Raw genomic sequence first — 24,875 nt, forward strand, 5'->3', positions numbered from 1 at the left:
GAAAATGTAACCAAACAAACAGATAAACACACGCTTACACACACAACCCGCCCTTCCGTTCTGCCCCACCTTTCCCCAGTTCTTCCAGCTGCCAAAACTTCCACTCCAGCTGAATCCTGTGCTGCCCTTCCGTTCCCAGAAACTCCAGGCTTCAGGCTGTCCGCGTGCCTTACTTTTTTGTCTCTGCAATTTGTTTGGGAAAATAAAAGTTGTACAAAGCAAAAAGGCAGCACTCTCTCGGAGGAAACAAAAAAGTTCTCTTGGCGTTTCGCGTACACTGAGAGAAAGCCATGGACGTGGGGGAATCGCACATACAGTGGGTTAGGAATAATGGGAAAGGGAAAATATATGTTCATTTTAGAGGACTGGCCATCTATAAATAATTTCACTCGGTTAATTGTTAATGTTATAAATAATAATAATGGAAATTAAAAATAGTTCAAGTTTTGTAAGTATTCCTAAGAATGACATAGTATAACATGTAAATGCTAGCAAGAGCTGTAGATATACGACATTAGTACAAAGAAAAACAAAACAAAAAAAAGCAATAATATATACATAATTTTTACAAATTATTATATATTTTTTTCATAAACTCGGTATAGTTTCCAGTTTCAACCCACTGTGCCCACAGCTGCTTTTCGGCGTGACGTTACGTATACGCAGTGTGAGCCTTGCGAGAGCGGCGCTGAGAGCAAAAGTCAGGCCAGAGAGCCGGAGAGCGGCAGTTGCGCTCTTTGCCGCAGTTTTGTTGTTGCTCCTGGCCTGGCCACACGCTTTTTCCAGGGGTACTTCATCTGGCTGCGAATCTCGGGCAGCGTTCAGTTTCATCTGAGACGTTTGGCGCAGCGGTCGATAGCACAGAAAAGCAGGCCAAACGCTGTGAAAAAAATACGAACAAGAAAGAAAGACGGCGAAAACCTCCAAAAATCAGATATAAAAAACTTATCTTCGAACTACGAATACTTGAGGTTGTCAATGAGCTTTTTCCCGGTTAAAAACTTCAAGAGTGTATAGTGAAAAGTGATTCCGCAAGGACTTGGCTAAGTGTTGTGGTACTCTAAGAAATAAACTGAAAGTGTCCTGCGGTGTCGGAGTTTTGCATTTGCCGTCGCTAATTGTGCAGCTGACAGACGGCAATCAGGAAGGAAAAACTTTTGCTCCTGCCGCCGGTTACGCTTCTCCTGCTTCGCACTTCATCCAAATCCAAATCCGTATCCGAATCCCGGGAAATTGTCCGCCTGCGAGGCTTCAAGCTGGGCGATTACCGCAAAATGACACGTGTCAGGCGCATTGTGGTGAGTCCTGAGCACCGAGAAAGGCTCGTCCTTTCAGCTGCCTCCTTCTGCCTGCTGCCGCAGGCAGCGGAATTCCCGCCTTTAAAGCGGAACACTTTAAACGCACTCACACGCACCCACAGACACACATTTTCCACCGACCGAATTTCTGCGGCTTGCCATTTTTGCCCTTTGCCTCTTTCAGCTCCAGCAAATTGAATTTCCCATTTAACGCGTTTGCATGCCGACTTGCGCGGGCACCTCCCCCAACTTTTACTGCTAATTTTATATTTATTTTCATTTCCCATCGAATTTCGCGCTCTTTGAACTTCGACCATCATTCATCAATGGCTAATACTCAATGCTCTTTGGCTGCAGGATACTTTTTGGAGGGTGGTTGAGTTTACGCGACAGAAAACTTTTAGTTTTAAAACAGGGAATAGTCGTAACATAAAACTTACTTTACAAACAGGGAATCGTCCCTATATATTTGATTATATTATATTATTGCGATATACTCTAACCAATATGCCCAATCGGGTGAGGGTATCTTAAGCCATCGACGTGGTCACCTTCTGCCGATAAACGAACTTTTTATTTTACGATTATGGCTGCGTGGAGTAGCAAAAAAGTGGGCAGCATTCACGTGACGTATACGCCCCGTATGTCCGTGAGGCTTTGCTACATTTTTATGCGTTTTGTGGCCCAAAAACGTGAGGTTAAATTTGAGCAGCACACAGAGAAACTAAACCTTATCGCCCAGTCAAGTTGTCTGCCAAAAACAGAAATCCCTTGAGCAAAAGAAATCGCGCATTAATTTCCAAGAGTTTCTATCTAAGCCTGTAAACTGGCCAACTGGCTCTTTGATTTTGGCAGCTCAACTGATAAAAGAACGAAAAAAAATCCAACAAAAAAGTACACAAAAAGGGGAATGCAAATGCAGTTGGCGGAACTCTCGTGGAATTCGCCTTTTTCCACCGTAAATCTGCAATCTTTTAGGCTTATTTCGGGCAACGTGAAGCAAAGGTAAGAAGTTCCAGCGCAAAAATGCGGTCCCAAAAATGTGGGAAATAAAGCCGCTGAGAAAATGTCAAAACGGGCACTGAAGCACTAAGTGAAACCTGGTGTCGAGCATACGCCACGTTGGACACGAATTTGGGCAAATATTCCGGGCTAAGTTGATTGAACCTTGAGCGCAAACTTTTTCCGCAGTCATGGCAGCTTTTCTAGGTTATCAGTTATCCGGTTAGGGCTTTTACTTGCATTTGAACTTTGGATTTGGCTTTGGCTTTGACTTTGGCCTCTAGGTAGATTTAAATAACAAATGCAGTCATTTCCGTTTCCCTCCGGTTTTTGGGAAATTTAATACAATTTAATTCGGCATTTGTTTTAAAATAAACAGCGTGTTCCGTCAGCTATTTTGGGTGGAAGTCGAGAGCAACATAGCTAATTTATTGCTGCGATTATATTTATTGCAACATTAAGTTAGTTAATTGAATTTGAATTCAATGAATTTGTTAAATATACTCTATATTATTCAGCCATAAATAAGAGGCTTCTTTTCTACTTTAAAAAATCATGAAAGATACTGCTTTCTGAACAATCACGAGCAACTTAATTTGTCCAACTTGTGTCCAAGTTCAGCCATTAAAGATCATCAATCTGGCCTCATTATTCAAGAGGCTCCTCCCCGCAACCTTTTGGCTCGCATTAACCTGTTGTCAGCTATTCGGAGGCCTCGGAAAATGCCAGCTTTTCCTTGGCGGCCACAAACACACACACACACTCACTCACACAAGCACACGCACAGCAGCGTCACACAAATCAAACGTAACAGGCACTTGTAAAATGTCCTGCTCCCGACCGCCCCCTTTCGGAGGGCGTGGCCCTTGGCACAGCGCGTCACGTTTATCACAACAGGGCAATAAATTTCATTCGCCTTGCTACTACAACATTTTATGGCCTCTTCATTTTCGACAGCTGCAAAACAGTCGAATCCGCATCTGAATGCGGGTGCCTTTGCATACTTGACGAGGCTTTGTCAATGCACATTATTATCTGCGGAGCACCGCCCCCTCGACGGGCGAACAAACATTTTATTTTGTCATTTTGATTGATGGCCATAAGCCGACATTCCCGCCTCGTGTTTGTTCGCCGCTTTAATTAAAGCGCCGACTTCGGGTAAGGCGTCTCGGAAAAGCGCGGAAAACTATGCTACGCTCGGCGCAAGTTTTCCGCCAAGGCCAAAGCACGCACACACTCTCTAAAAATATTATGTTTTCCGAATGGCTGTGAACCGCGCGCCGCTAGCAAAACGTTTTTCTTTTTCGTTTTCCTTTTCTTTTTTTTGTGGCCTGATTAAGGATGAGGTGAAGTCTTTTGGCACACAATCATTAGCAGAGCGCTGCTGTAGTTGATGGAGCGGATGCTTCAGCTGGCGGATGATGGATGATGAATGCGGTTCCTGCGGCTTCGCAGGCAGCTGTGTCTTAAGGAATTCCAAAGCAAACGAAAGGATTAACTTGCTGGCATGGGGGGCTGAATTCTAAATTCCGTCTTGCCAAATTCCTTAAAATCCTGCTGCCATAAAGAAGGACACTTTAATGTGAAATTTCGCTTGGTGGCATCTTCAGGCCGCCTTGTGTATACCCAATTTGGGCCAATCTCGCCGCATTGCGTATACGCACTGTCATCCCTGACACTGAATTTTAATAGCCTTGATTATGCCCTAAAAAAAGCGAATAAAAGAGTCGTGTCTTCGCGTCCATCACAGTTATGGTCGCCCATGTCCGGTCATACCATCCAGCACAGACCATTAGGCAGGTGAGGGTGTCTGCGAATGAATGTATGTGCAGTCCGTCGGTCGGAGATTGAAGTGCCAAGCCAGCGGGCTGTCAACACCGCCGTGCGGAAACCACGACAACAACAGCAAACGGCTTGTTTGCAGCGAAGGGATGCTGGCGAAGGAGCGGCAGGACATCGGGACATCGGGACATCAGTCAGCAGACAGCACAAAAGGTTGTCAAAGATGAGGAGGCGGACCAGAGCACATTCGCTGGCAGACCAAATTGCTTTTTGCTGTTTTGCTATATAAAAACCGGGTAAACAGCAGCGGCAACACCAAAGGCACCAGCCGCCTGTCAACGAGTTCCTGGAAAGCCAGCAGGTGGCAGAATAGAGATGCCCCAGAGTCTCATAGAAATATTATACAAGTTTCACGCACTTTGGGGCGAGTTCTATGATCCATATATTCCATTTACACAAGCTCAGTTCTATGTTTCATATATTCCACTTACACAAGCTCAGTTCTATGTTTCATTTATTCCATTTACACAAGCTCTAATACCTTAAAAGTATGCATGTAAAACATTAGAAAGCAAGAAATACTTTTTGGGTGAGCTTAATATTTAATTTCCCCAAAAAACCCAGTTTTACATCTCTCATTTGTGCAGTAGGAATATAACTAAAAGTGGTACAATCAACTGGTTTGCATGTTGTAACCACATTAGTTTAGAGTATTGCCATAGCTAACTAATTGCTTTACGTCCTTCTAATGTGATGCTCATTACTTATGTGCCTTTAATAATGACGTGTATTAGATAATCATAAAGCCATACTCAAGTGCACAAAATTTGTGCATTCAGTGGGAGAATGGAAATTATTCAAGTAAGAAATTGTGTATTTCCCAGATTATTGACTAATATATGGCGCACATAATGGTGTTGGCTACTTAATAGCCTACAGAAAATGAAGCTTGTTTATTGAGCAATTCCATTTCGTTTTATTATTTAATAATAAATTATTTTATAGCTGTTTTCGCCTAATGTTCAACACCTCTCAGCTTCGTCGCTTTTTAAACTGACAACTGACTTTTCCGAATGACCCATCACGTGGTCAGCTCCAGGCAAAATAAGTGGCGCAAAAAAAAAAAAGAAAATAGGACTGCGAGTGCAAAAAGATGATAAAGTAAAAATATAATTTCCATGTATATGCGCGTACATACATATATATGGCACTTTTGTGGCCCGGTCTGAAACACTTTAGTGTTTGTACGGGTCATTTTAATTAAGCTAAACAAGCGCACGGAAAACAGGTATATACATTTTCTTGGAAAACCTCGCGCCATATAAAAGAGCAAATTGAGGTGGGATTCTATGCGTAAAATGCTGCCTCACGCTTCATTTCATTTCAATTTGAAGTTTTTGTGTGCGCCTCTTGCTTATGCCACGCTTTCTGTACTTTCCACTTTTTATATCTGGCTGCGGCTGCCAATTATGCCCGTAAGTTGCTTTATTGTACGAGGGCCACGATTCTGGGGAATGGCTGCCATTTCTGCCTCTCCTGCCATTCCCTCACGCAATTCCACGTAATCGCCCTCCTCGACGTCGTCTTGGTGTTGCTTTATTAAACCTTAGCAGCGCAATCACCGAAATGAGCGCACCCACACACACACATGCACACCCAGAAAAGGAGGCACACACACACACGTGTGAATGTGGCTCAAATCGCAGGATTGTACTGAAACACCTCCGAGGGCACGTGCAACATTTGTATCTAAATTTGAATGTCTCTGCCGCCACAGCGCTTCACCTTGCACACTCACACACGCGTATGTGTATTCTAACAGACAGTTGCAGAAGTACTTACAGAAATATATATACAACACACACACACACACAGCCACACAAAGGAAGCAACAATTTTCACTTTTACCAGGAGCCTTGTTTACAAGGTTGGCCTCAAAAGTTTCGAAAACAGCGGAAGAAATTAAACAGATTTAGGTGGCACGCGACCTCATTGATGAAAGATTTGGTTCTTCAGTTAGGGAAATCGTAAATAAATAGTACAAATTTTAATTGGAAACAGAGAACTGCAAGTGTGGCATTTTTCTTTTTTATGTATTAAATTATTTGCTTTGTTAAAATTTTTCAAATAATATTTGCTTCCCATATTTAAACTTTTAAATGCAAAATTTTTTTTTTTTTAAATGATAAAACAAAACAAGAGCCAAAGAAGCCGAAGGCAAAAGTCAGAAAGTTAATCGTCACTCTCCATTTCCCCCGAGGTACTCACCCCTTTCCTCAAGCTCTTTCCAAGTCAGAGCTGACAGCTGGTTGTAGCTCCTGGAAAATAGCTAGCTCAGGCACTTCCTCCAATAGGTCGAAATCACATTATTGGTATCCTCTGCTGCCACACAAAATCATTGCACCACTCACTCACAATTGGTATTTAAAAAAAAACATCGAAAAAGTTGTTTGCTTACGAAGGACTTTTGAGAAGCGCAGAGAAGGGCACTTATATTTTGGTATTACTTAGTATTATTTAGTATTTAGTACTTAGTATTATTTAGTATTTAGTATTATTTAGTATTTAGTATTATTTAGTATTTAGTACTTAGTATTATTTAGTATTTAGTACTTAGTATTATTTAGTATTTAGTACTTAGTATTTTTTAGTATTTGGTATTATTCATTATTTCCTTTTTCTTGGGTGTTCTCTGATTGGAATATCGTTTAATTGAAACTTCATTTATATTCTAGAATATAACAAAGTATAGTAAAGTATAGTATCTTGTAAGAATTGTAATCAAAATAACTTATTTTCCCTAACTGCATTTAAACTTTTGCAGAACAAGTCAATGATAAATAAAATATCTTTGACAAGCGGAGGGAACATTTTCTTTTAATCTACTGATAACTTTCGAGATTGAACAATTAATCTGGCGAAATCATAAGATTTCACTGACAAACACATTTTCCTAGGCAAATGATTCTGAAAACTTACTCCTCTGCAGAGTGAATAACTTTATGAAAGTTGGAGAAAAGTTGATGCTTGGACAAAACTGGTAACCACCCGTTTGGCATTACCTACCCACTCATACACTTAGCCTCTCAATGCCATGTCCATTCAACCTTGCAGTCACTTTCCCGCCCCCCTGCCTCCCACTGCCACCCACTGCCACCTCCGTTTCCAGTCCACCCGCTCTTCGTTGGGGTCTTCGTCTCCCCAATGATCCCCAACATTACGTTCTGGCCGAAATGCGTTCGCATCAAACTATATAACACGTTCATATTTCTTACGGTTCGTTAGCCATTTAATATTAAAGCAAATTGCTGACTGAGTTTCCCAACCTACTGAAAACAAATGGAGCCTTTGAGCTGAAAAATGGTTTGGTATTAGGGCTTGAAATATATTTAAATATGAAATATATTTAATATAATATATATATATTTATAAATAACTACATAATTTTTGTTCGATTTCTTGTTATGCTCTGTAATAAAGTTAAAACATTAAATATTTTTAATTGATTGGGTAACTATGTTTTTTCTCTGTGCACCCTTATACACCGAAGTTAGGTAGTTTGTCTTAGGTCGTTTTGTTCTTTTTTAGGGAACATTCCTCAGTCGTTACGAACACTAAATGATATGCAAATAAAAACGTGGCCCAGCTACGTGAGGAGCCCCCATCCACGTGTGAAAAGAAATGGCGAGGAGAAAGTGAAATCCTACAGGCAAATGGGAAGGAAGGGCTACTTAAATTCAAATTTAAATGGTGTGCTTCATTTACTCGGCTACCTGGCATATGGAAAACTTTTCGTTCCCTTGCCTTAATTAACATAATTATGACCAGAAGCTTGGAGAATTTCGAAAGTTCACCTCGTCTTCTACGGCAAAGTTCGCCACCATTTTGAGTTTTGGGAGCTGCGCCTGCGAGAAAAAAAAGGGCAGAATTCAAGGAGCTGGAGGGAGTGAAATCGGTGTTCAGATTTGTTTTTCTGGCACCCACAGCTATTTATCTTAAGCGCGAGCTCCCCCAGAGCATGCAACATAAGTACTGCTCACACACACGCACACACACACACACGCAGGGAGGCAGGGCTCACACACACACTGCTGCACCTCGTGTTGAGTGCACTTTCCACTTTCACTTTGCGCTCGCTTGTTGACTGCTTCCATCTCACGTTTCGCTCTCTTTGCTGCAGCCCATCCACTTTCATTATTTGCGTTTAACTCACGCAAGTCTCGCACCACACACACACACACGCAGCAGGGCCCCACACACACATATGCACACATGTACACACGAGCACAAAGCACTTTCCATTGTCATTTGCGCCTCAACGTATGCTATGCATCCTGCCGCTGACTCATGTCCATGCGGTGAAAATTCCATTTCAGCAGCTATTTCATCTCTCGTCATACTCTGTAAATGGGCATCATAGTTATAGTTGGCTTGTAAAGCACCTTTTTTCCCTTTCTTGGTAAGGGAATGGGGTGTTAGTAAAGCGGTGGCATAGGAATGACTTGCATGTTTGCCTGGGTGCCTAAAAATGTCTGCCATTCGATTAGAATTAGGGTTTATAATAAATAAACTATAATATATTCATTAAAATTTAGTACACTTGTACATTGTGCAAGAACTGATTCCGTGTTTTATTTATTTTGCGTAATTCGGACATATGTTAATAATAATATTTCAAGTCCTAGTATTAAAAATCCTTTGCCTGACTATATATAGTAATTATTTAAACACAACATTCCCACAATTCAAGCTGAATAGGGCATATATAGGCATTATATAGAGTCTTTTATTGAAAGAAACACACGAAATAGTTGTCCCAGAAGAGCACATAAGCTGCTGCTATTGTGTGCAGGACATTTCGGCTATTGTTTATTCTTTTAGCCAGCAGCATTTTGTGCTTACTAACTGGACACCCACTAGTCGCCCCACCCATTGCCCTCCTTCAAACTTATGCAGCAAGTTTTTGCCATTTCATTTTTGTTGTATTTGCGTTTGTGTTTGACACTTGTTTTTGTTTTCGGTTCCACTGAGGGCGCTGCGGACAATGGGGATGTGGGGCTGAGGGGCTGTGGGGCAGTGGGGATGGGGATATGGGAGCATGGGAACATACAGTTTTTGTCATGTTTGTTGATTGTGAAAGTTGCTGAAGCGCTTTTTAACAGTTTTCCTGACACTTTTCCGTACTGAGCGGCCATGGCATGTATATTTTATGTTTTGTTGCCGCTGGTCAATGGCATACAGGACAGCAAGCAGCAGGACAGCGAGAGAGCCAGGACGAACAGGACACAACTGACATGGCTGGGGTGACCTTAATGCACCAATGACATGTTCGAGTGGAAAGCATCTGACCTGACTGACCGCCTGTCATTCCTACCTTTGCTGTGCCATCGATATGTCTATAATGCAATTTTCCGGTCATTTGAAACCAACTCGAAACGAAAACTATGAATAATTTATAAGACATGAGCTGCAGAAAGTGGAAAAAAAAAAAAACCGATGATCCATCAATTGGTATTGCAATTGAAAATTATGGCTGCCGGTGGGCGGACTGAATGCCGTGGGTTGTTGCAATGCGGCTCGGTTGCGGTGCCGAATTAAACCAGATCCTGCAGCACGGCATTGCATCGCATGTGGCAAGGACGTTTGCAAAACTTTCCCTGCCGCATTCCATTTGCTAAAGAGCCTTTCCAAATAGTTTTCGTTTGTCGATTTTACCTCTGCGTCTTTCCAATTCCATTGAATTGCCGATTGTAATGAGCTTTGGTGGCCAGCTTATTTAGTCGCATTCCGTGGAACCCTTCAAAATGCGGGCAGTTCGATAAATGCCTGTTTATAGCAGGCTCAATTGCAGTCTAAGGACTTCCACTTACAGTGGTAAATAGATACGGAGAGCATATTTATGGCCAATTAAATTTGCTTTTTAATATTGCTGCCTTCTAAGAAGCCAATGGTGATGATCAAAATAAACAACTTTAAGACCACACATTTGGTTTTATGATTAAAGTAGAATTTTTATTTTACGTTTTTATGCGATTGCTTTATTGTATAATCGCATATACAAATCCTTTGTTGTCTTATCGCTTTGGCATTATTCTTTAAACACTTTGAATTTGGACATTTATCTGCGACCATTACTCAACTGCCGGCCATCAATCTGACTCACCTCGTACGGACTTTCGATATACACGTATATGTTATGTACGTATCTGCACATGTAAGATTCTTTCGAGCGGCCAGAACAAATTACGCTCCATAAACATCAATCAGCGGAGCATCTTCGTTCGATTGAAATTGAATTCTTGAACAGCGAACTAATGGCGTATTTTCAATTGAAATTAAAATTATATTCGTGTTTATACACATGAGAATGCTTGATTAAGTTATTAACATCAGCTGGATCGGTTTATTGATGTTTTCTCATCGTTTGCTCTATTAAAATGATGAAAATTAGCAGGAAATGTAATTACATCTGCATATAATTTTTAGGGCTGTTTGCAGATATAAAATATTTAGATGTAAATATCCTTAGTTAGTTTATATGAAATGTAGTGTATTAAGCACAGTGGTTAGTTTGCACTTGTTTATTTTCCAGTCTTTCTTACTTTTGTGAAAACGATTTTCAATTATGCCATAAATAATTTGCTTCTGGTTTTCCATTTTAATTAATGTGCCTCACACAGAGGGTGCCCGCATAAATAAATAGAGCTATTTAATTGAAAGACTTGGTTATTGTCGGGTTTTTACCAGGAAAATTGAAAAATGTATGAAGGAATTGAATACCCAAGCGGTTCGCCTTTATAGAAATTTCTTCAGATCTCTAAGGCACTTGAATACCTCTGATATCTGTCAATCTGTCAGAGAAGAGGTCGTGTTTTGACTGACCTCAGAAAATGTGCTAAAATCATTTTCAGCTTTCGCCTGACACCAGCAGACAGTCGAGCGATGGGGAAATCTTTGCATTTGCTTGCAGTCTCACAATTCTTCGGCTTTGTTTGTTGGCTTAGCGTAAAATATTGTGTATACGACAGGTTGTACATTAAAAGCTTTTTGCCGCAATAATCAAAACATTTCCATGTTATTTATAGTTATTTTTCTTACGTGGGCCGTGGTAGGGGTAATGTTCTGGAATATACTGCCAAGGTGGATATGGATATTTAAACAGGGTCTCCAAAAATCGATATCTTTAAAAGATGTTTAAAGGTCTTATATTATAAAAAACAAAAGGAGAATTCCAGATGCTGTATCCATTTAATTGCAGTGCTCAAGTAGACTTTCAGTCTTGTTTAAATAAAATTTAAACAATTCCCACCTTTATTTATTTAAAACCTATACAATTGACCTATTGATTACTATGAAAACAAATATATTTACCCGAGCCCGTTTATCTGTAGTAAATCTCTCAATTGAAGAAAACAAATTTCGAATAAATTAGAATAAATGCGGGAAGTTAATTCGGGGAACATTGAACTGACCTTTCAACCGCTTACTCCCAATAGGTCATCAGCACTTTAGTAATAACACACCACATATATTTGTTATTCAATTCCTACCTTATCTGAAATCGAACAATAGCACTTTGTTTATGAATCTCGATAGACATTGGCTTCGATGTTGTCTCATCCTATTTATTCGTTTATATATACGGAAATTCCCTCCATTGTCTCCAGTTCTCTCAGAGATGTTTAAACATTTTTGAGCCTGTTTATTATTGTTGAATATTTTCATGCCGATTTTTACAATTTCGAGGCGGTCGTGCTTGTTTTGATAATTTTTTGAACGCGCTCGCTGGAAATTTGGCTTCTTCTCACGAGCTTTTATGTAATTTTGTTTTTTTTTCGCGGTCTTGACTTTTACAAGGTGAAAAATGTGCTTAGGAAATGTGGGCCATAAATTTACAGTGAAATTGCCCCAAAGAAGAAAAATCGAAATAAAGCAAACACGGAACCAGCCAAAATGAAACGAATTGAAACGAGGAGACAGTGACATGGACATGAACTTGTCTCTTATTCCTTGTCATTTGTCGTCGGCTTTATTTGTTTATTTACTTTGGTCGACTTCCCTCCTAATTTGGCTTTCATGCCCCGCTCTACAATTCACCAATGCTCAGCCCCATCCTCAGTTTCCATCCAAGTTAACTAGTCTCGTTTCTGGGAGCCAGCCACTTTCAGCTGTCTTTGCCCAAATTTATTCCCATTCTCGCCCAGAGTTTCTGTTGCTGTCTGGGCAAACATGTCGAGCATTTTGTTCGCTCCAATGGCCAGGCGACTAGCCTGTTTATGGCCTATAAGCCACCGCTTTCTGTGCTGGCCATAAAGTGTTGGCGCCATTCGGCGGAAGTATCTGAAATCAACAGCGATGCTGGCCAAATCAGCTGGAAATTAACCTACAATTCAATGGCCTAAAAGTTCCTTGTAAAGCGGATTTTTTCACGAGGTGTCTTCTCGAACCAATAATATGTATTTTTTTAGTTTTGTGGCATCCAAAAATATCCGCATCACTGCCTAAAGAGCACTTCAGTCTCGAGACAAATCAAATGTTCAAATGCTGTTGGCCAGAGGCAGGCATCTAAATTTGGTAGTCACTACATTGTTGCTGGCAATATTCAAAAGGGAGCTGAGTTGGTTGTCGAGATGGAAATCTCGTTTCAGCCAAGGCCGAAAGGCTCATGCCGGGCCATAAGAGACAATTTGTTTGTTCCAGCTTAAAGCCGCTTCAGGCCTTCATTCCGCCGTCCATGGCCGAAAGCATTTATTATTTTTCTTAATTAAATCTTCATTTTTCTGCAGCGTACGTGTGCGGGGCTTAAAGCCAAATGAACGGCTGATGAATGGCGGCGACCGCTGGGTTTAATGGCGACACAGGAGCGGAGTTAAGGGTCATAATGGAGGTCTACAGGCTGCAGATTGCAGTCTGGTCGAGATCCCACCTGCAAAACCCCCCAACTCAACACCGCCAACCCCCAACCCTTGACCTCTGCAGCAACATTGAAACCCATTTAAGTTGAGCTCGCTGAGGGGAAGCGAATGCCACTAATTAAGCCTAATGGCGCATGAAACATGCATTAAAACTAATGTGCAAGCCTCGTCGCCGTCGCAATAGTCAACAAAAAGGGGTGGCGGTGGAGCAGTTGGCCTTGCCACTTGTGTCCCACTGGGTGGCCCCCGTTTGCCGTTCCGTTTAATGATGCCAGCCTAATTTCATGCTACGCAATATTTTGTTGTGCATGTGCTGCTGAAATGGTGGGCGGCAATCGGGGCGGGGCAACAGCATAAATTAAATAAAGCGGGCTGCAACTAAATAAAGTATTCGATCATTTGTTTACGCGATTACACATGTCTGATTGCATTAGTTTCTTTCCCTCCCACGCTGCTGTACAAAGTATATACATTTATATTGAATAAGAGCAGATAGTTGTGTATTCCATTTGTGCATTATTTTAAACAGCAGTTGCAGCTTTAAAGAGGCACATGGCTTTTACCCTTCAATCCACCTATCCTGGCTGCCAAGAGGCACTGAACCGACCACTAATGAGACCAAATGGCCGACCTAGTCAGACAGTTGCTAAAAACGTTTACGGCCGCACTAAACGTGCAACATGGGCCGTGGGCCAACCGATAAGTGGCACGTGGGAGAGCGACGGCAAAAGCCACAAAAGTGTCCTCTCAAATTGGCCAGCTGCAACACGTTTGCAGCAGCTGCAATTGATTTTTCCCTTCAACCATGCACACGTATACTTTTGGCGGGGGGTTTCTTTTAAAATAATCAACAATTCATATTGCACGAATGTAGAATAGTTGGCTGCACGATGTTTTGACGCTTCATTGAAGCAATAAATTTAAAATTTCTGCAAAACGCCAGTAGAATGATGCACATTCGAGTGCCAGCAGGCAGTCCTGTGACTGTGTGTGCGCGGCACTTTATGAAGCGGCACTCGTCCTTCAACCGGAAGCGACTTACGCACGGTTGCATCATGCCGGAAGTCGTCCGCCGACCGAGATAGAACAATAAAAGTGGGTTGGGCAATGGAGTCGCCCACTCGAGTGAATGTCAACATGTTGATAACAAAACACATGAAACCAAGTTGCAGAGAAAGCTAAAAAAAACTTTCCCAAGTATCAAAATGGAAAATACGAACCGGAGTGAAGGGGAATTTTCCAAGCACAGCTTTTTCCATAAAAAGTTGCATAATAAATTTAACTGCAACTATTAACTTTGCTTTAACTGCTAAAAGAATTGTTTGTTCTAGTAATTATGACGATTTTTGAACAGTTTTATCTAGCGTCAAAGTAGTTCCTTGTAGAACCTATTTAATTATTCTTCGAATATTCTTATATGGTTCCTGGTATCTTTATTGGGATCCGTTAATGATACTCCCTTGGCCATCAGAAGTTCCTCGTTAGCCAACTGCGTCATTCCACAAATATGCAAACTGTTTTGTTTTACTTGGCTGCGAGGAGTATTTCAATGGTACATTGTTCGAGGTAAAAATGAAAATAATTTTTATGAAAACAATACCATATACCGCTTGGCTGCGTAGGAAATAATACAAAACAGTACAGCAAAAAAACATAACAAAAGTCCCAAACAATTTGGCTACGTAAAAATTAATGAAATTTATGTTAGCAGCTACATATACCAAACATTTCCATTGTTCCCAAAAGTGACGTTTAGGTCGAGGATTTTGTTTTCTTTCATACATTTTGCTTAAATTTATAGTTGTGCTTGTCGGTTAAGGTGAAAGACGAGGACAAACCCCACAATGACCAAAGTTTATGCATTGTAATGCGCTTCGCGGAGGCGGAGTGCACAGTGAATGCTCCCTAAAGATGACTCAGGCGAATGATAAACACCCTAGCCCCTCATGGGTCTATTGTAGATTATATGTGTGTCATTGGCTATTTAAGCCAAAGCTTCTCTTGGGGCGACGAACAAGTTTGAACACTTTTCCAACAGGAATATGTATGTTGCTTTCACTTGTGGTGTGTTGTCGTTTGTCTTCTTCATGCCGTGGAGCTATAAAGCTGACATTCAGGGTAATTATGGTATACATATAGGAAACAGCTTTGGTAGCCGTTGGATTATGGGGATTTTGATTGAAGCACCTATTATTTTAACTTAAACTGAATCATTTCCGTAGTCTTTAGGATTATTTAATACGAACCATACGATTTGAAGTCCTCATTAGCGCCACGAATCAATGAAACTTACTTTAGCACGATTTCCACCCAACTATGAATGTCTCTCCACATCACCACATACCCTGTAGTCATTGTTAACTGTGCATGCATTTAGCATAATAAGCCACTTGTAAGCGGTACCAAGAAAGTAGAGAAGGAGCGAAGAAAAACTTGCCATAACTAAAATGGAAAATGTAATGCTATTAACACTGCCCACAACCATCGCACCCCGCCCCATGGATTCAATTTGCATAAAACAACGCAGTCGTGTTTAAAGTGTGGCAACAGCCAGCGACATTTTGCATAATAAATAGATTAGTTTTTTGGGGTTACCTGCATGTTTCTACCCCCCAATCGAAAAGTACAAGACTGGAAACATAGTCGCAGTACATGTAATTGGAACTAACATTGCCTGCTTTTGGGCAGCGGCCTTTGTTTATGCAAATATTTAAGCACTAGACTACTTAACCCACATTCAAATGCCAGCAAAGCGCAACACACATACACACAAGCACACAAAGAATGCAGCATGTGTCATGTTATATAACCCCTAACACACACACACACACACTGCGAAGGCTAAAAGCACAACACAACAAATTGGCACTAACAACAACACACAGTGCACATGAACAGCAACAACAACCAACCACCAACAACAGCAACACCAGAGCAACAAGAAAATGTTTAAGCAAGAAATGCATTTTAAAATATCGTGTGTGTTTTTTCTTCCCACTCCAAAACCCACTCTATTCCAATTTAGCGCTTGGCCTAAAAGTATGCTGCATCATTAGTGTCTCAACAACGGACACAACAACAACAACAACAACAACAACAACTACACCAACGCCTGCGACTACAATTACACCAACGAGACAAAGGATGAACTGGGCTGGCTGCAGCTGGGAAAACTGAAAATGCACGCTCATTAGGAGGAAACAGACGCGGCGAGCGGGAAAAGCCAACAGCAAAAGCGCATTGCGAGTTCCTAAGTCAAACGCCAAACGCCGAAAAAACAACGCCCTGCCATAATTAGCAACAACAAGCAGCAGAGTGTTACTTGGGGTGGCCAACGGCAGGCGGAAGGCGGAAGGACATCTGGCACATGTCAAGGACGAGCTCCAGAGTAATTCGCGAAGGCATGGTAGCCATGGGTAGTAACTCCAGTTATCTCGAGCCCCACAAGACGCCCAAGGCGGACGCAGCGAGTTGATTTTCAGAACTAGACAAATTGGCAGAGCTCGCAATTTATCGCCGGGGAAACTGATAGATTCGATTAGCAGTCTAGCAAGCATAAAGCCAGCGGACCACAGAGACAACAGCCGGCGGCTTCTTTAATTTGTCAACCAAACACCGAATACCAACCTCCTAAAAACCAAACACCACCCACCAGCTACCGCCCATCGGACTTCCGCTAAATCCATAAGCCGTAAGCCCACAAACATCGAGTCATGCCGGAGCAGGATAATTACGATGATGAGGTAATTTCTTTTGTTACACTTTTTGCGTACGCAGCCAGAAGGCGGCGGCAGGCAGAGAACAGAATATGTTTTGAGCCCAAATATAATTAGGCATAATTAATTTTAAAAAACAAATATTTCCCGGGACGTGTGTGCGCGTGTGCCAATTTGGTTTTCATCCATTTTTCACATCCCGTGCTTCCGGAATTCGTGGTGCACATTCGCAAGTCAAGGAAACCCAAACTTCTGGTTGGGATTAAAATTTCAAATTGTTTAATGGCGGGGAAAATGGAAAAGCGCCAGGAGAATACATAACGATGGTTTGGTATTAGAAAGTTGGCTAGCTGACGTAAGCAGAATGTAAGGGTTATTGTTATGCAATCTAATTAACTCACTTTAAAGTTGTGGATCTCTAGCGTCATTACGACATATTTATGTAAATATGGCAATGTAATTTGAATTTGCCTCGAAGGCAGTGCAACTGCGTCTCTAGAAGTATTTTCGGTAATTTATGTAGTGAAAAAGCGTAACTAAATGTAAAACACAAAGTGCTCATTATTCTCTCTTTTTATAAAATGATAATATTTACCACATCGTGAAATTGGCTATAATTAGCTATGCATATATGCGCGCTTAAACAGGTTAAACAGTTTGATGTTGAATAAAAAGTGCACAATTTGTTTTAATAAATAAAGATGAAGTGTCGTTCATTAGCTGCTATAAATTAATGGACCGCAATATTTTTACTTAAAATACCTAAATTTACATAACTTAAATACATAAACTTGGGGAAATCCTTGATGGGCTTATCCAGAGATTACCTTCCGCGATTGAATTTATTATTAGCTCCACTTGTGCGACGAGCTGACTTAGCACTTACATCGTTACTTCAGTCACTACCCACTCTGATTTCAACTTTGAGAAGTACTTTGTGGAGGCAGCAAAGTTCGCCGACTACTTGAGTTTCCTCCCGACTTTTCCACTATGCTCTATCCACTTTCGCTTTTCCGCCTTTTCCGGACTTTGATGGTCAGCTCTTGCCGCTTGGCTGGATTCTTTGCGGCGCCGTGGCATCAACTCTGTGGCTGCGATGCTAATTGAAATAAATTCCGCATGTTATTCAAATGCAAAACGCTGACAGAGCTGACTACAATTTCGAAATTGAATTAGCCATGCACCGCGTGTCCGTGACTCTGACTGCGTGTGTGCTCCGCATACCAAGTCGTCAAGGGTGAAGTTTTCCCGCCCAAGTGGGAGTGTCAATCGCTGCCTGGATAAACAGGCAGTCGCAATGGCAATCAGCCATTCGAGCGGAAATCAATTAGCCGGAATTTCCACTTCGATTTCCACCCATCGACGCATCGGTGTGCCTTTGGCAGCCCACAGTGTTGGCCATATATTTTGGTAGCAATCGAATTGGCCAGTGCACTTCGTCTATATTAACTGTTTTGACTATGCTTATTTCGGCTGACAGGTGTTGCTGTGCAGTTGCAAGGGCCTTCAAGAGCTAGAGTCAATATTTGCTATATATGTGATTAATTTCAGGGCTTCCCTTGCAGCTCAAAGATGTAATGCGCTTAATATAGTACATATTCATTTGTGGCTACGATTTAAGAGGATCTTACTTCGTAGGTTTGTGTGGTTGAAAATGTTTAAGAGTAGCTTAAATTTAAGAACGAAGTAGCACATCACCTTTAAGGCGGCTTAAAAATTCTATTTGAATGAACAGTGTGAAATAAATAGTAAAGTGTAAAAACCTATTCCCTTCATAATTTATTTTTCTTCCTTACCAAGTTTCAGGGAGTGTTTACTTGCGAATAAATCAAGTTAAGTCAACCTTAAAATCATAAGATTGAAACTGCCTGGGGTGAAATGGTTCAAAATAATCACTCTTGCTTGAACAACCATCCAAAGTCAGGCAGTGCACCTCGCCTCGCATTCAATTGTGTCAGCGCTGGCATATTACATTTTATTTTGACAAATTCAGGCAACTTAACGACCGCCGACAGGCGCGCCACCTGCCGGCGCAGATCGGAAAAGGAGAGTACAGAAAAATAAGCAATCATGGCAGTGTAATGGAAGCTCAAGTATGTGTTGACATGGGGGAAAACCCGCACACACCAAGGAACCAAAGAACTGGGGAGATGGGGAAATGGGGAACCACGTGACAGATATAGCAAATGCTATGCCGTTATGGCCTTGAGCTAAACTGCTGTTGACAACAGCGCCAAACGCGATGGGCGGCGGGTGGACGGACAGGTGGGCAGGAATCGGAGGTAGACAATGGGGCTGGCATGCCGGAAAGCCAGACACAGACAGGCACACTTACACCCACACCCATACACACACCCGCCCTTAAGGACATAACACAGCCGCAGTAGCAGTAGCCCAGTGCAAGTAGCGTGCAAGGATGCACCATGGTGTTGCTGCATCCTTTTCATTTCCACAATCGCCCGCGAACGCCGAAGGACTGTTTATGGATTTCATGTTTGGCAGGAAGGCAGCGGGCCATAAAGATGGCTTACTAATGTCGCCCTCCCAATGCGAAGGGCAATATCGTTTGAGCGGAATGTGGCCTCAGGTGACGCGCTCGCAGGAGGCACAGGACCACCAAGGTTTCCAATACCCACGAACGTGGAAAGGAAGGATCTAGCGAAAAATGCAATAAGTCAGCATTCATTGGCTCAGAAGTTTTGCACACATTGACTTTGAGTGAAAAGCAAACAGTGCTAGATAAACTTTTATTCGGCAAAGGTTGGAGGTCAGCTCAAATTTGAATGCACACTATGGATCTTTATTTGTAGCCACGTATAGTAAAAATAGCCTGCATAGTAACCATAAGCTTAAAAGTCCCTTTTAATAAATAAATCAATTTATTACATTTTTACGTATTTATCCTTTCGGTTTCTATATGCCTCTAGATATAATTTATCGAAATGATTTATGTAAAAGATTTTATCTATTTTTAGCGTACCTTAAATAAGAAAAGTATTTTTAGTTCCGACTTAAGCTGCGACAACCCAATTTCGTTAAGCCAAAATCCTTATTATTTCCCATAATTGCTAATGCGAATTCAATTTCAAAATGGAAAGACCTGAAATCCATATTGGAAGACCTTCGTAGCCGACCTTCTTCTTCAGTGTCAAACAGATGGTTTCTAATGCGATTAACTGGGCCATCTCCAGCGCTGTTGAGCCAACTCGAAAGTTAATTGAAAACGACACTTTCACTGCCAGCGGGATGTGCCCACTGGCCACGCCCCCCTCCGCCTTTCTCTCGTTTTCCCACGGCCACGCTCAACAAGCTCATTTTCCCCTTTCGTTCGACAAATACTATAGCTGGCATCTATTTTTAATGCGCTTAAAAGTATGCAGGAAAGAATTTTAGCGCTCAGAGCTTAATAACTATGACAACTTATGCAAATAACTGGCGGCTCTCCAGCACCATCGTCCTTCCACACCCCACCTCCTAGATGCCACCCCTCCTCCTACCTACCTCACCCCCCTCCCAAACAGCTGGCTCCTTCAACTTTCTGCACTCGAGGAGCAGCCCGAGTTTGCCCAGCTCAACCGCAAAAGGCGGCTAATGCTCTGCCCTGGATTGTAGGTGCTTATGTGTGTGTGTGTGTAAGTGAGTGGGGATGGGGGAGTGGGTGTGGCTGTGGGTGTTTGGCCATTCGCATTATCTCTGCCCCCTGGACGGCTTGGGGAAAGTGGCGCAAGTGAAAGTGGGCGGTGAACGCAGGTGGGGCGCGGCAGGGAGATGGAGAGTGGGTGCAGGACTTAATTTGGTTATTCTCTGCTTTTAAGCTCGGTCCGGCTAAGTTTTCCAGCTTAAACTTAAACTCTGAACGATGCCTGAAAAGGAATATTTCAGCAGTGGACTGAATCACAGGTAACCGGAGAATTTAATCAAGCCGCACACTCTGTGCTTTATGCGGTGGGAAAACTCGCTTTTCTGTTTGCGGACACAGTGAAGATGGAATGATAACAATGCTGATCCAAATACCCATGGTAATCAAAAGTCAGCAGAAATGAAAATCCTGCGAGCAAACATCATTAAACGGTGAAAGAGGTTTACTTTCTTGCAATCTTTGGCGTCCGCTTTTTTGTTTTCTGTTTTTCCGTGCACTTAAAACGCAATCCATTTGCATTACGATTTCCGCTCGTGCATTTCACTTTCATGCATCGAGTGTCGCATTGTGTGGAATTTGGATACAATATTTTTCCATTTGGACTGCATAGTTTACAATAAAACAAACGCCCTTCGAATTTATTTATTGCAGCTCGGGGGTAAAGTTTGTTTATTTATGGTTTACATTTACTGATTTATTATATTTATTATGCAGCATGGAATTTATAGGAAATTTAAACGTTTGAACTGCTAAATTTGAATTTTACTAAATGTAAGCAGCAATTAGTAAACAAATTTATTAGTTAAAGAGACTAAAAAAGGCACCTAATTTGCAGTCAACTAATTTTCCACAACCTTACTTTTCTCTGTCTAGAAGAACCATTTTCGCTCTTTGAGTAATGCCTAATGGCTGAGCATTAAAAATGGATGGAAATTAACAGGATACGCAGCTCATGTGCTCCGTTCATCCTTGGTATCCTTCAAATTCCACCATTAACTGGGAACGTCAGAAGTAAACTCATTGAATTGTGCGGCAGCAACGGCCTTTGTTCAAATTGATGACTGTCATTATTTTTAATTTCTTTAGCGTTAACAGCAACTCATCAAGTTGAGTGTTTAAATTTCATTTATGGTCGTATTTTTGCATATTTTCTTAAGCTTGTGTGTTCGCATCTTCCTCCATGGCAATCAAGATGAGTGTTTTGAGCTCTGCTGTGTGCCAAGACAGTGTCCTGAGGACTCTATCACTTGACCCTCCTGGCGGGAATAAATGCAATTCAATTAGGACACATTAAGTATACGACGCGTGCGCCTCCCCCAACAAAGAAATCATTATTATTATGATTGCTTTCACGAAAATATTTTCAAGCACTGAAGCGTTGAAATAAAGTTTAACGAAAGTTCCCAAAGCTTGAGCTCTCTATTGTTGTTTGATAGTTTGGTTTACGTTCTTTTCGCCTTATTTGCGGCGCAACTCCGGGTTAAGTCATAAATACTGTTGGGTTACGATTCGAATCCGGAATGGAGCCGCACATATATATGCATTGGGAATCGGACCCCTTATAAATAAACATGCTGGCAAGGATGCGTGTGCCAGGTACACGTGTTCCCCCTCAATTTGTCCCTCATTTGTATGTGCGACGTGTTATTAATTAAGAACCGCGATTAACCTGCCTGCACTAATGGCCAAAAGGGAAGCCTTGCTGGTTGAACATATTTATGCGATTTTAAGAGCAGCCCTGATAAGCAGAAAATCGATTGGGTGTGGACATTTGTCTCTGCTTTTTTTTGTCACTCAAGTAAGCCATAGTTAAGATTCAAAACTCTGTTTAAATAATAAAATCCAACTTATTTTTCTGCCCAATTAGTTAGCTAAGTCCAGGCATTCTGGCACGCAACTCTTGATTAATACATTGTCATTTCTTTATTATCTTGCGAGGAGCGTAGTTTTATGAGCCCTTAATTAATTATTCGGCTAAGCGGGAATGTAGTTATATGTGCGACATGATAAACCGAATGGCAGGAAATCATGCAGAGTTGCAGACAAGAACCCCTACCGCTCGTAAAAATCGGTATCAACTTGTGCGGGCTGCGTGGGTTAAGTTTTTGTCGTGTTTAATTTGGGGTTTCTGTTTTCCTTTGTTGCCTGACAACATTAAATATGCATTAAGCCTTGATTTCCAAGCGGTTTTGGCCGGGTCTGTGTTGAACATGCTCGCAATATGGGGACTGTGTCTGTGTGTGTAAGAGCAGGCATAAATTGGAAGGAAAAGCGTTTGTGAGGGAAAAACTGTATCATCAGTTTACTAATTGCATCTTGGCCAACAAATTATTTGCGGTTCTGACCGGTTTATTATGGCCTTCATAACTTTCGGGGTAATGAGTCGCACGTGCTCTTTATGTGCAGCATTTGCATTCCAGCGTTTACCAATTAATTTGCTTAATGTTTCGCAGCTATTTCTGACTATTTTCTTCTGATTTCCCACAGTTGGTCTCCAGCAATCCCAACCAACGGAACTGGCGCGGAATCCTCATCGCGCTGCTGGTCATCATCATTGTCCTGGCCCTGATTGTTACATCGGTGGTAAGTCTGAGTTCAACACTTGGCCCGAAGGCCGACCACAAATAGTACAGCATGATGTTTGGTTATTGTCCCTGGCGATATAATTAGGCACCAACTGGGCGGCTTAATTGTCGAAATCGGTGTTGCGAATATATTTATGGACAATTAAATGAATTTCTAATTTGGGTGGCTCGTGGCTCCCATGAACAATTACTTACCCGAAATCCCGAAATTGATTCATCAAACGCACAATGCAATTACGTTTGTTTTCGAAAATAGGCCCAAAGCAATAACCAAAATACTGTCAAAACAAAAGCACATCTACTTCACCCACACGAAAACACCAAAATGAAATCCATTTTCTAGCAGCGATTTTTAAACACTCTGCTAAAAGCACTTTGCCTAACTGAAAGACACGTCCATTTTGGAATAGGTACAGTGATACCTCTACAAAAAGGAATGCAATTATTTTCATAAGTCCCCAAAATACGTGTCGATTGGCAAGAGTATTCAAACTGTCATATCGCTAATGAAATGGCAAATGGCAAGCCTCGCTGAAACTAAACACCACAATGCGAATTTCATTTGGGTCCTCCACAGTTTTGTTTAATTGTAAACTGTTACTCTGCCCAATTTAAAATCTCCACACGAAATACAAATCCTCATGCGTTATTCGATGGTAAAAGTTTTCTCTTTTAATTGGCAAAACTGCGTCGTTCACCAACGATATTTTTTGTGGCCTGCTTTTGGGCTGCTGCGTAAATATTTCAACAATGCTAAATAAAAAAAAAGAAAACTAAAGCGACCATTAATATTTATGTGTATATTTATATGTATGTACTTATGTATATAAGAAAAAAAAATGCGATAAATTTTTGTGTAAATACGTTACGCTCATTTTTGTCTTTTGTCTGTTTGTTTACTTTTTTGCAATTTTGTGGCTGCCTGATAAATTTAACCCCCCCACACCACCAAACCGAACATTTTTCCCACCATTCGTTGTTGCTGTTGATGTTGTGTGTGTGTATTGTTCACGTGTGCCTGCCTGACTGTCTGTCTGTGTGAGTGTGCAGAAGACAACATATAAAATTTCTACATTTATCAAAAAAGGTGCTGCTCACGCCCCCCGATGAGGGACCGCGGGTCAAGGGGCAGCGCATCAAGCTGCAGGACATCGTCGATGGCCTCTTCGTGCCGCAGCACTCCAACGCCAGCTGGATCGATGGTGAGTGCTACACTTTGCTGAAAATCCCCAGCACAGGTGCTTAAAAGTATGCAACAGCAAAGTGCAAAAGAACGTTACCCGTTCATTGCATACTTTTGGGCGCAAGTGGATTTAGTTTCGAATTGATATGTGTACGCATCAGTTGTGCGCTCATTTTATCAGATTATTAGGTACTTTCTCTGCGTGTATGCGATGAGTGCCACTCGGTGGCAGTGCCATGTGGCAAATCGCTTTTAATTTCCGCTTTCATTTCGTTCTTTTTTGCAGGCGAGGAGTTCCTGTACCAGGACCATTTGGGTCGCATCTGTCTGCTGAATGCAGCCAATCGCTCGGAACGTGTCCTCATGTCCAATGTGACATTTGTAAGTACATTTCGTTGAATTCCGTGCCCCCTTCTGGTCTGTTTGTTTGCTTATTGCTTATCTCTACGAGCTGAATAAATATTTGCCCCATCTTATTTACGACCAGGGAAGTTGTCGGAGTCCTAGAAAGTATAGTTAGTTGACAGGGGGCGGCCTCAAGGCAGATATCTCAAGTGTACACACTCGACTTGGCAATGTTAACTGATATTATGCCGCGCACAAATGTGGGCGAAACAAATGGGCCAAGTTATCGTTAACCGAGTGTGGCGACTTTCGCCCCAATACAGCGATAGCGATAAAAGGCAAAAAGACTTTTATGTCAATGACTGGGTAAACACAGACATGTGGAAAAGTGCGGGGACATCGCGGGTGG

General features: G+C 41.7%; 1 protein-coding gene across 3 annotated transcripts in view; it reads left to right on the forward strand.

Annotated features, from left to right (window-relative positions):
- The first annotated feature begins 833 nt into the window (after positions 1-833).
- Positions 834-24,875, forward strand: part of LOC120451368 (inactive dipeptidyl peptidase 10) — a 33,495-nt gene continuing 9,453 nt past the window's right edge. For all 3 annotated transcript variants that reach the window (XR_006356511.1, XM_044006382.1, XM_039635008.2), the window contains exons 1-5: positions 834-1,298; positions 16,023-16,740; positions 22,841-22,936; positions 24,026-24,140; positions 24,408-24,502. Coding sequence is in view for 2 of the 3 variants with exons in the window: in XM_044006382.1 (XP_043862317.1) it covers positions 16,711-16,740; positions 22,841-22,936; positions 24,026-24,140; positions 24,408-24,502 (336 nt within the window). In the remaining variant the exon portion in view is untranslated. The remainder of the gene's footprint in view (positions 1,299-16,022; positions 16,741-22,840; positions 22,937-24,025; positions 24,141-24,407; positions 24,503-24,875) is intronic.

This window comes from Drosophila santomea, chromosome 2L (genome assembly GCF_016746245.2).
Source record: "Drosophila santomea strain STO CAGO 1482 chromosome 2L, Prin_Dsan_1.1, whole genome shotgun sequence".
Lineage (NCBI taxonomy): Eukaryota > Metazoa > Arthropoda > Insecta > Diptera > Drosophilidae > Drosophila > Drosophila santomea.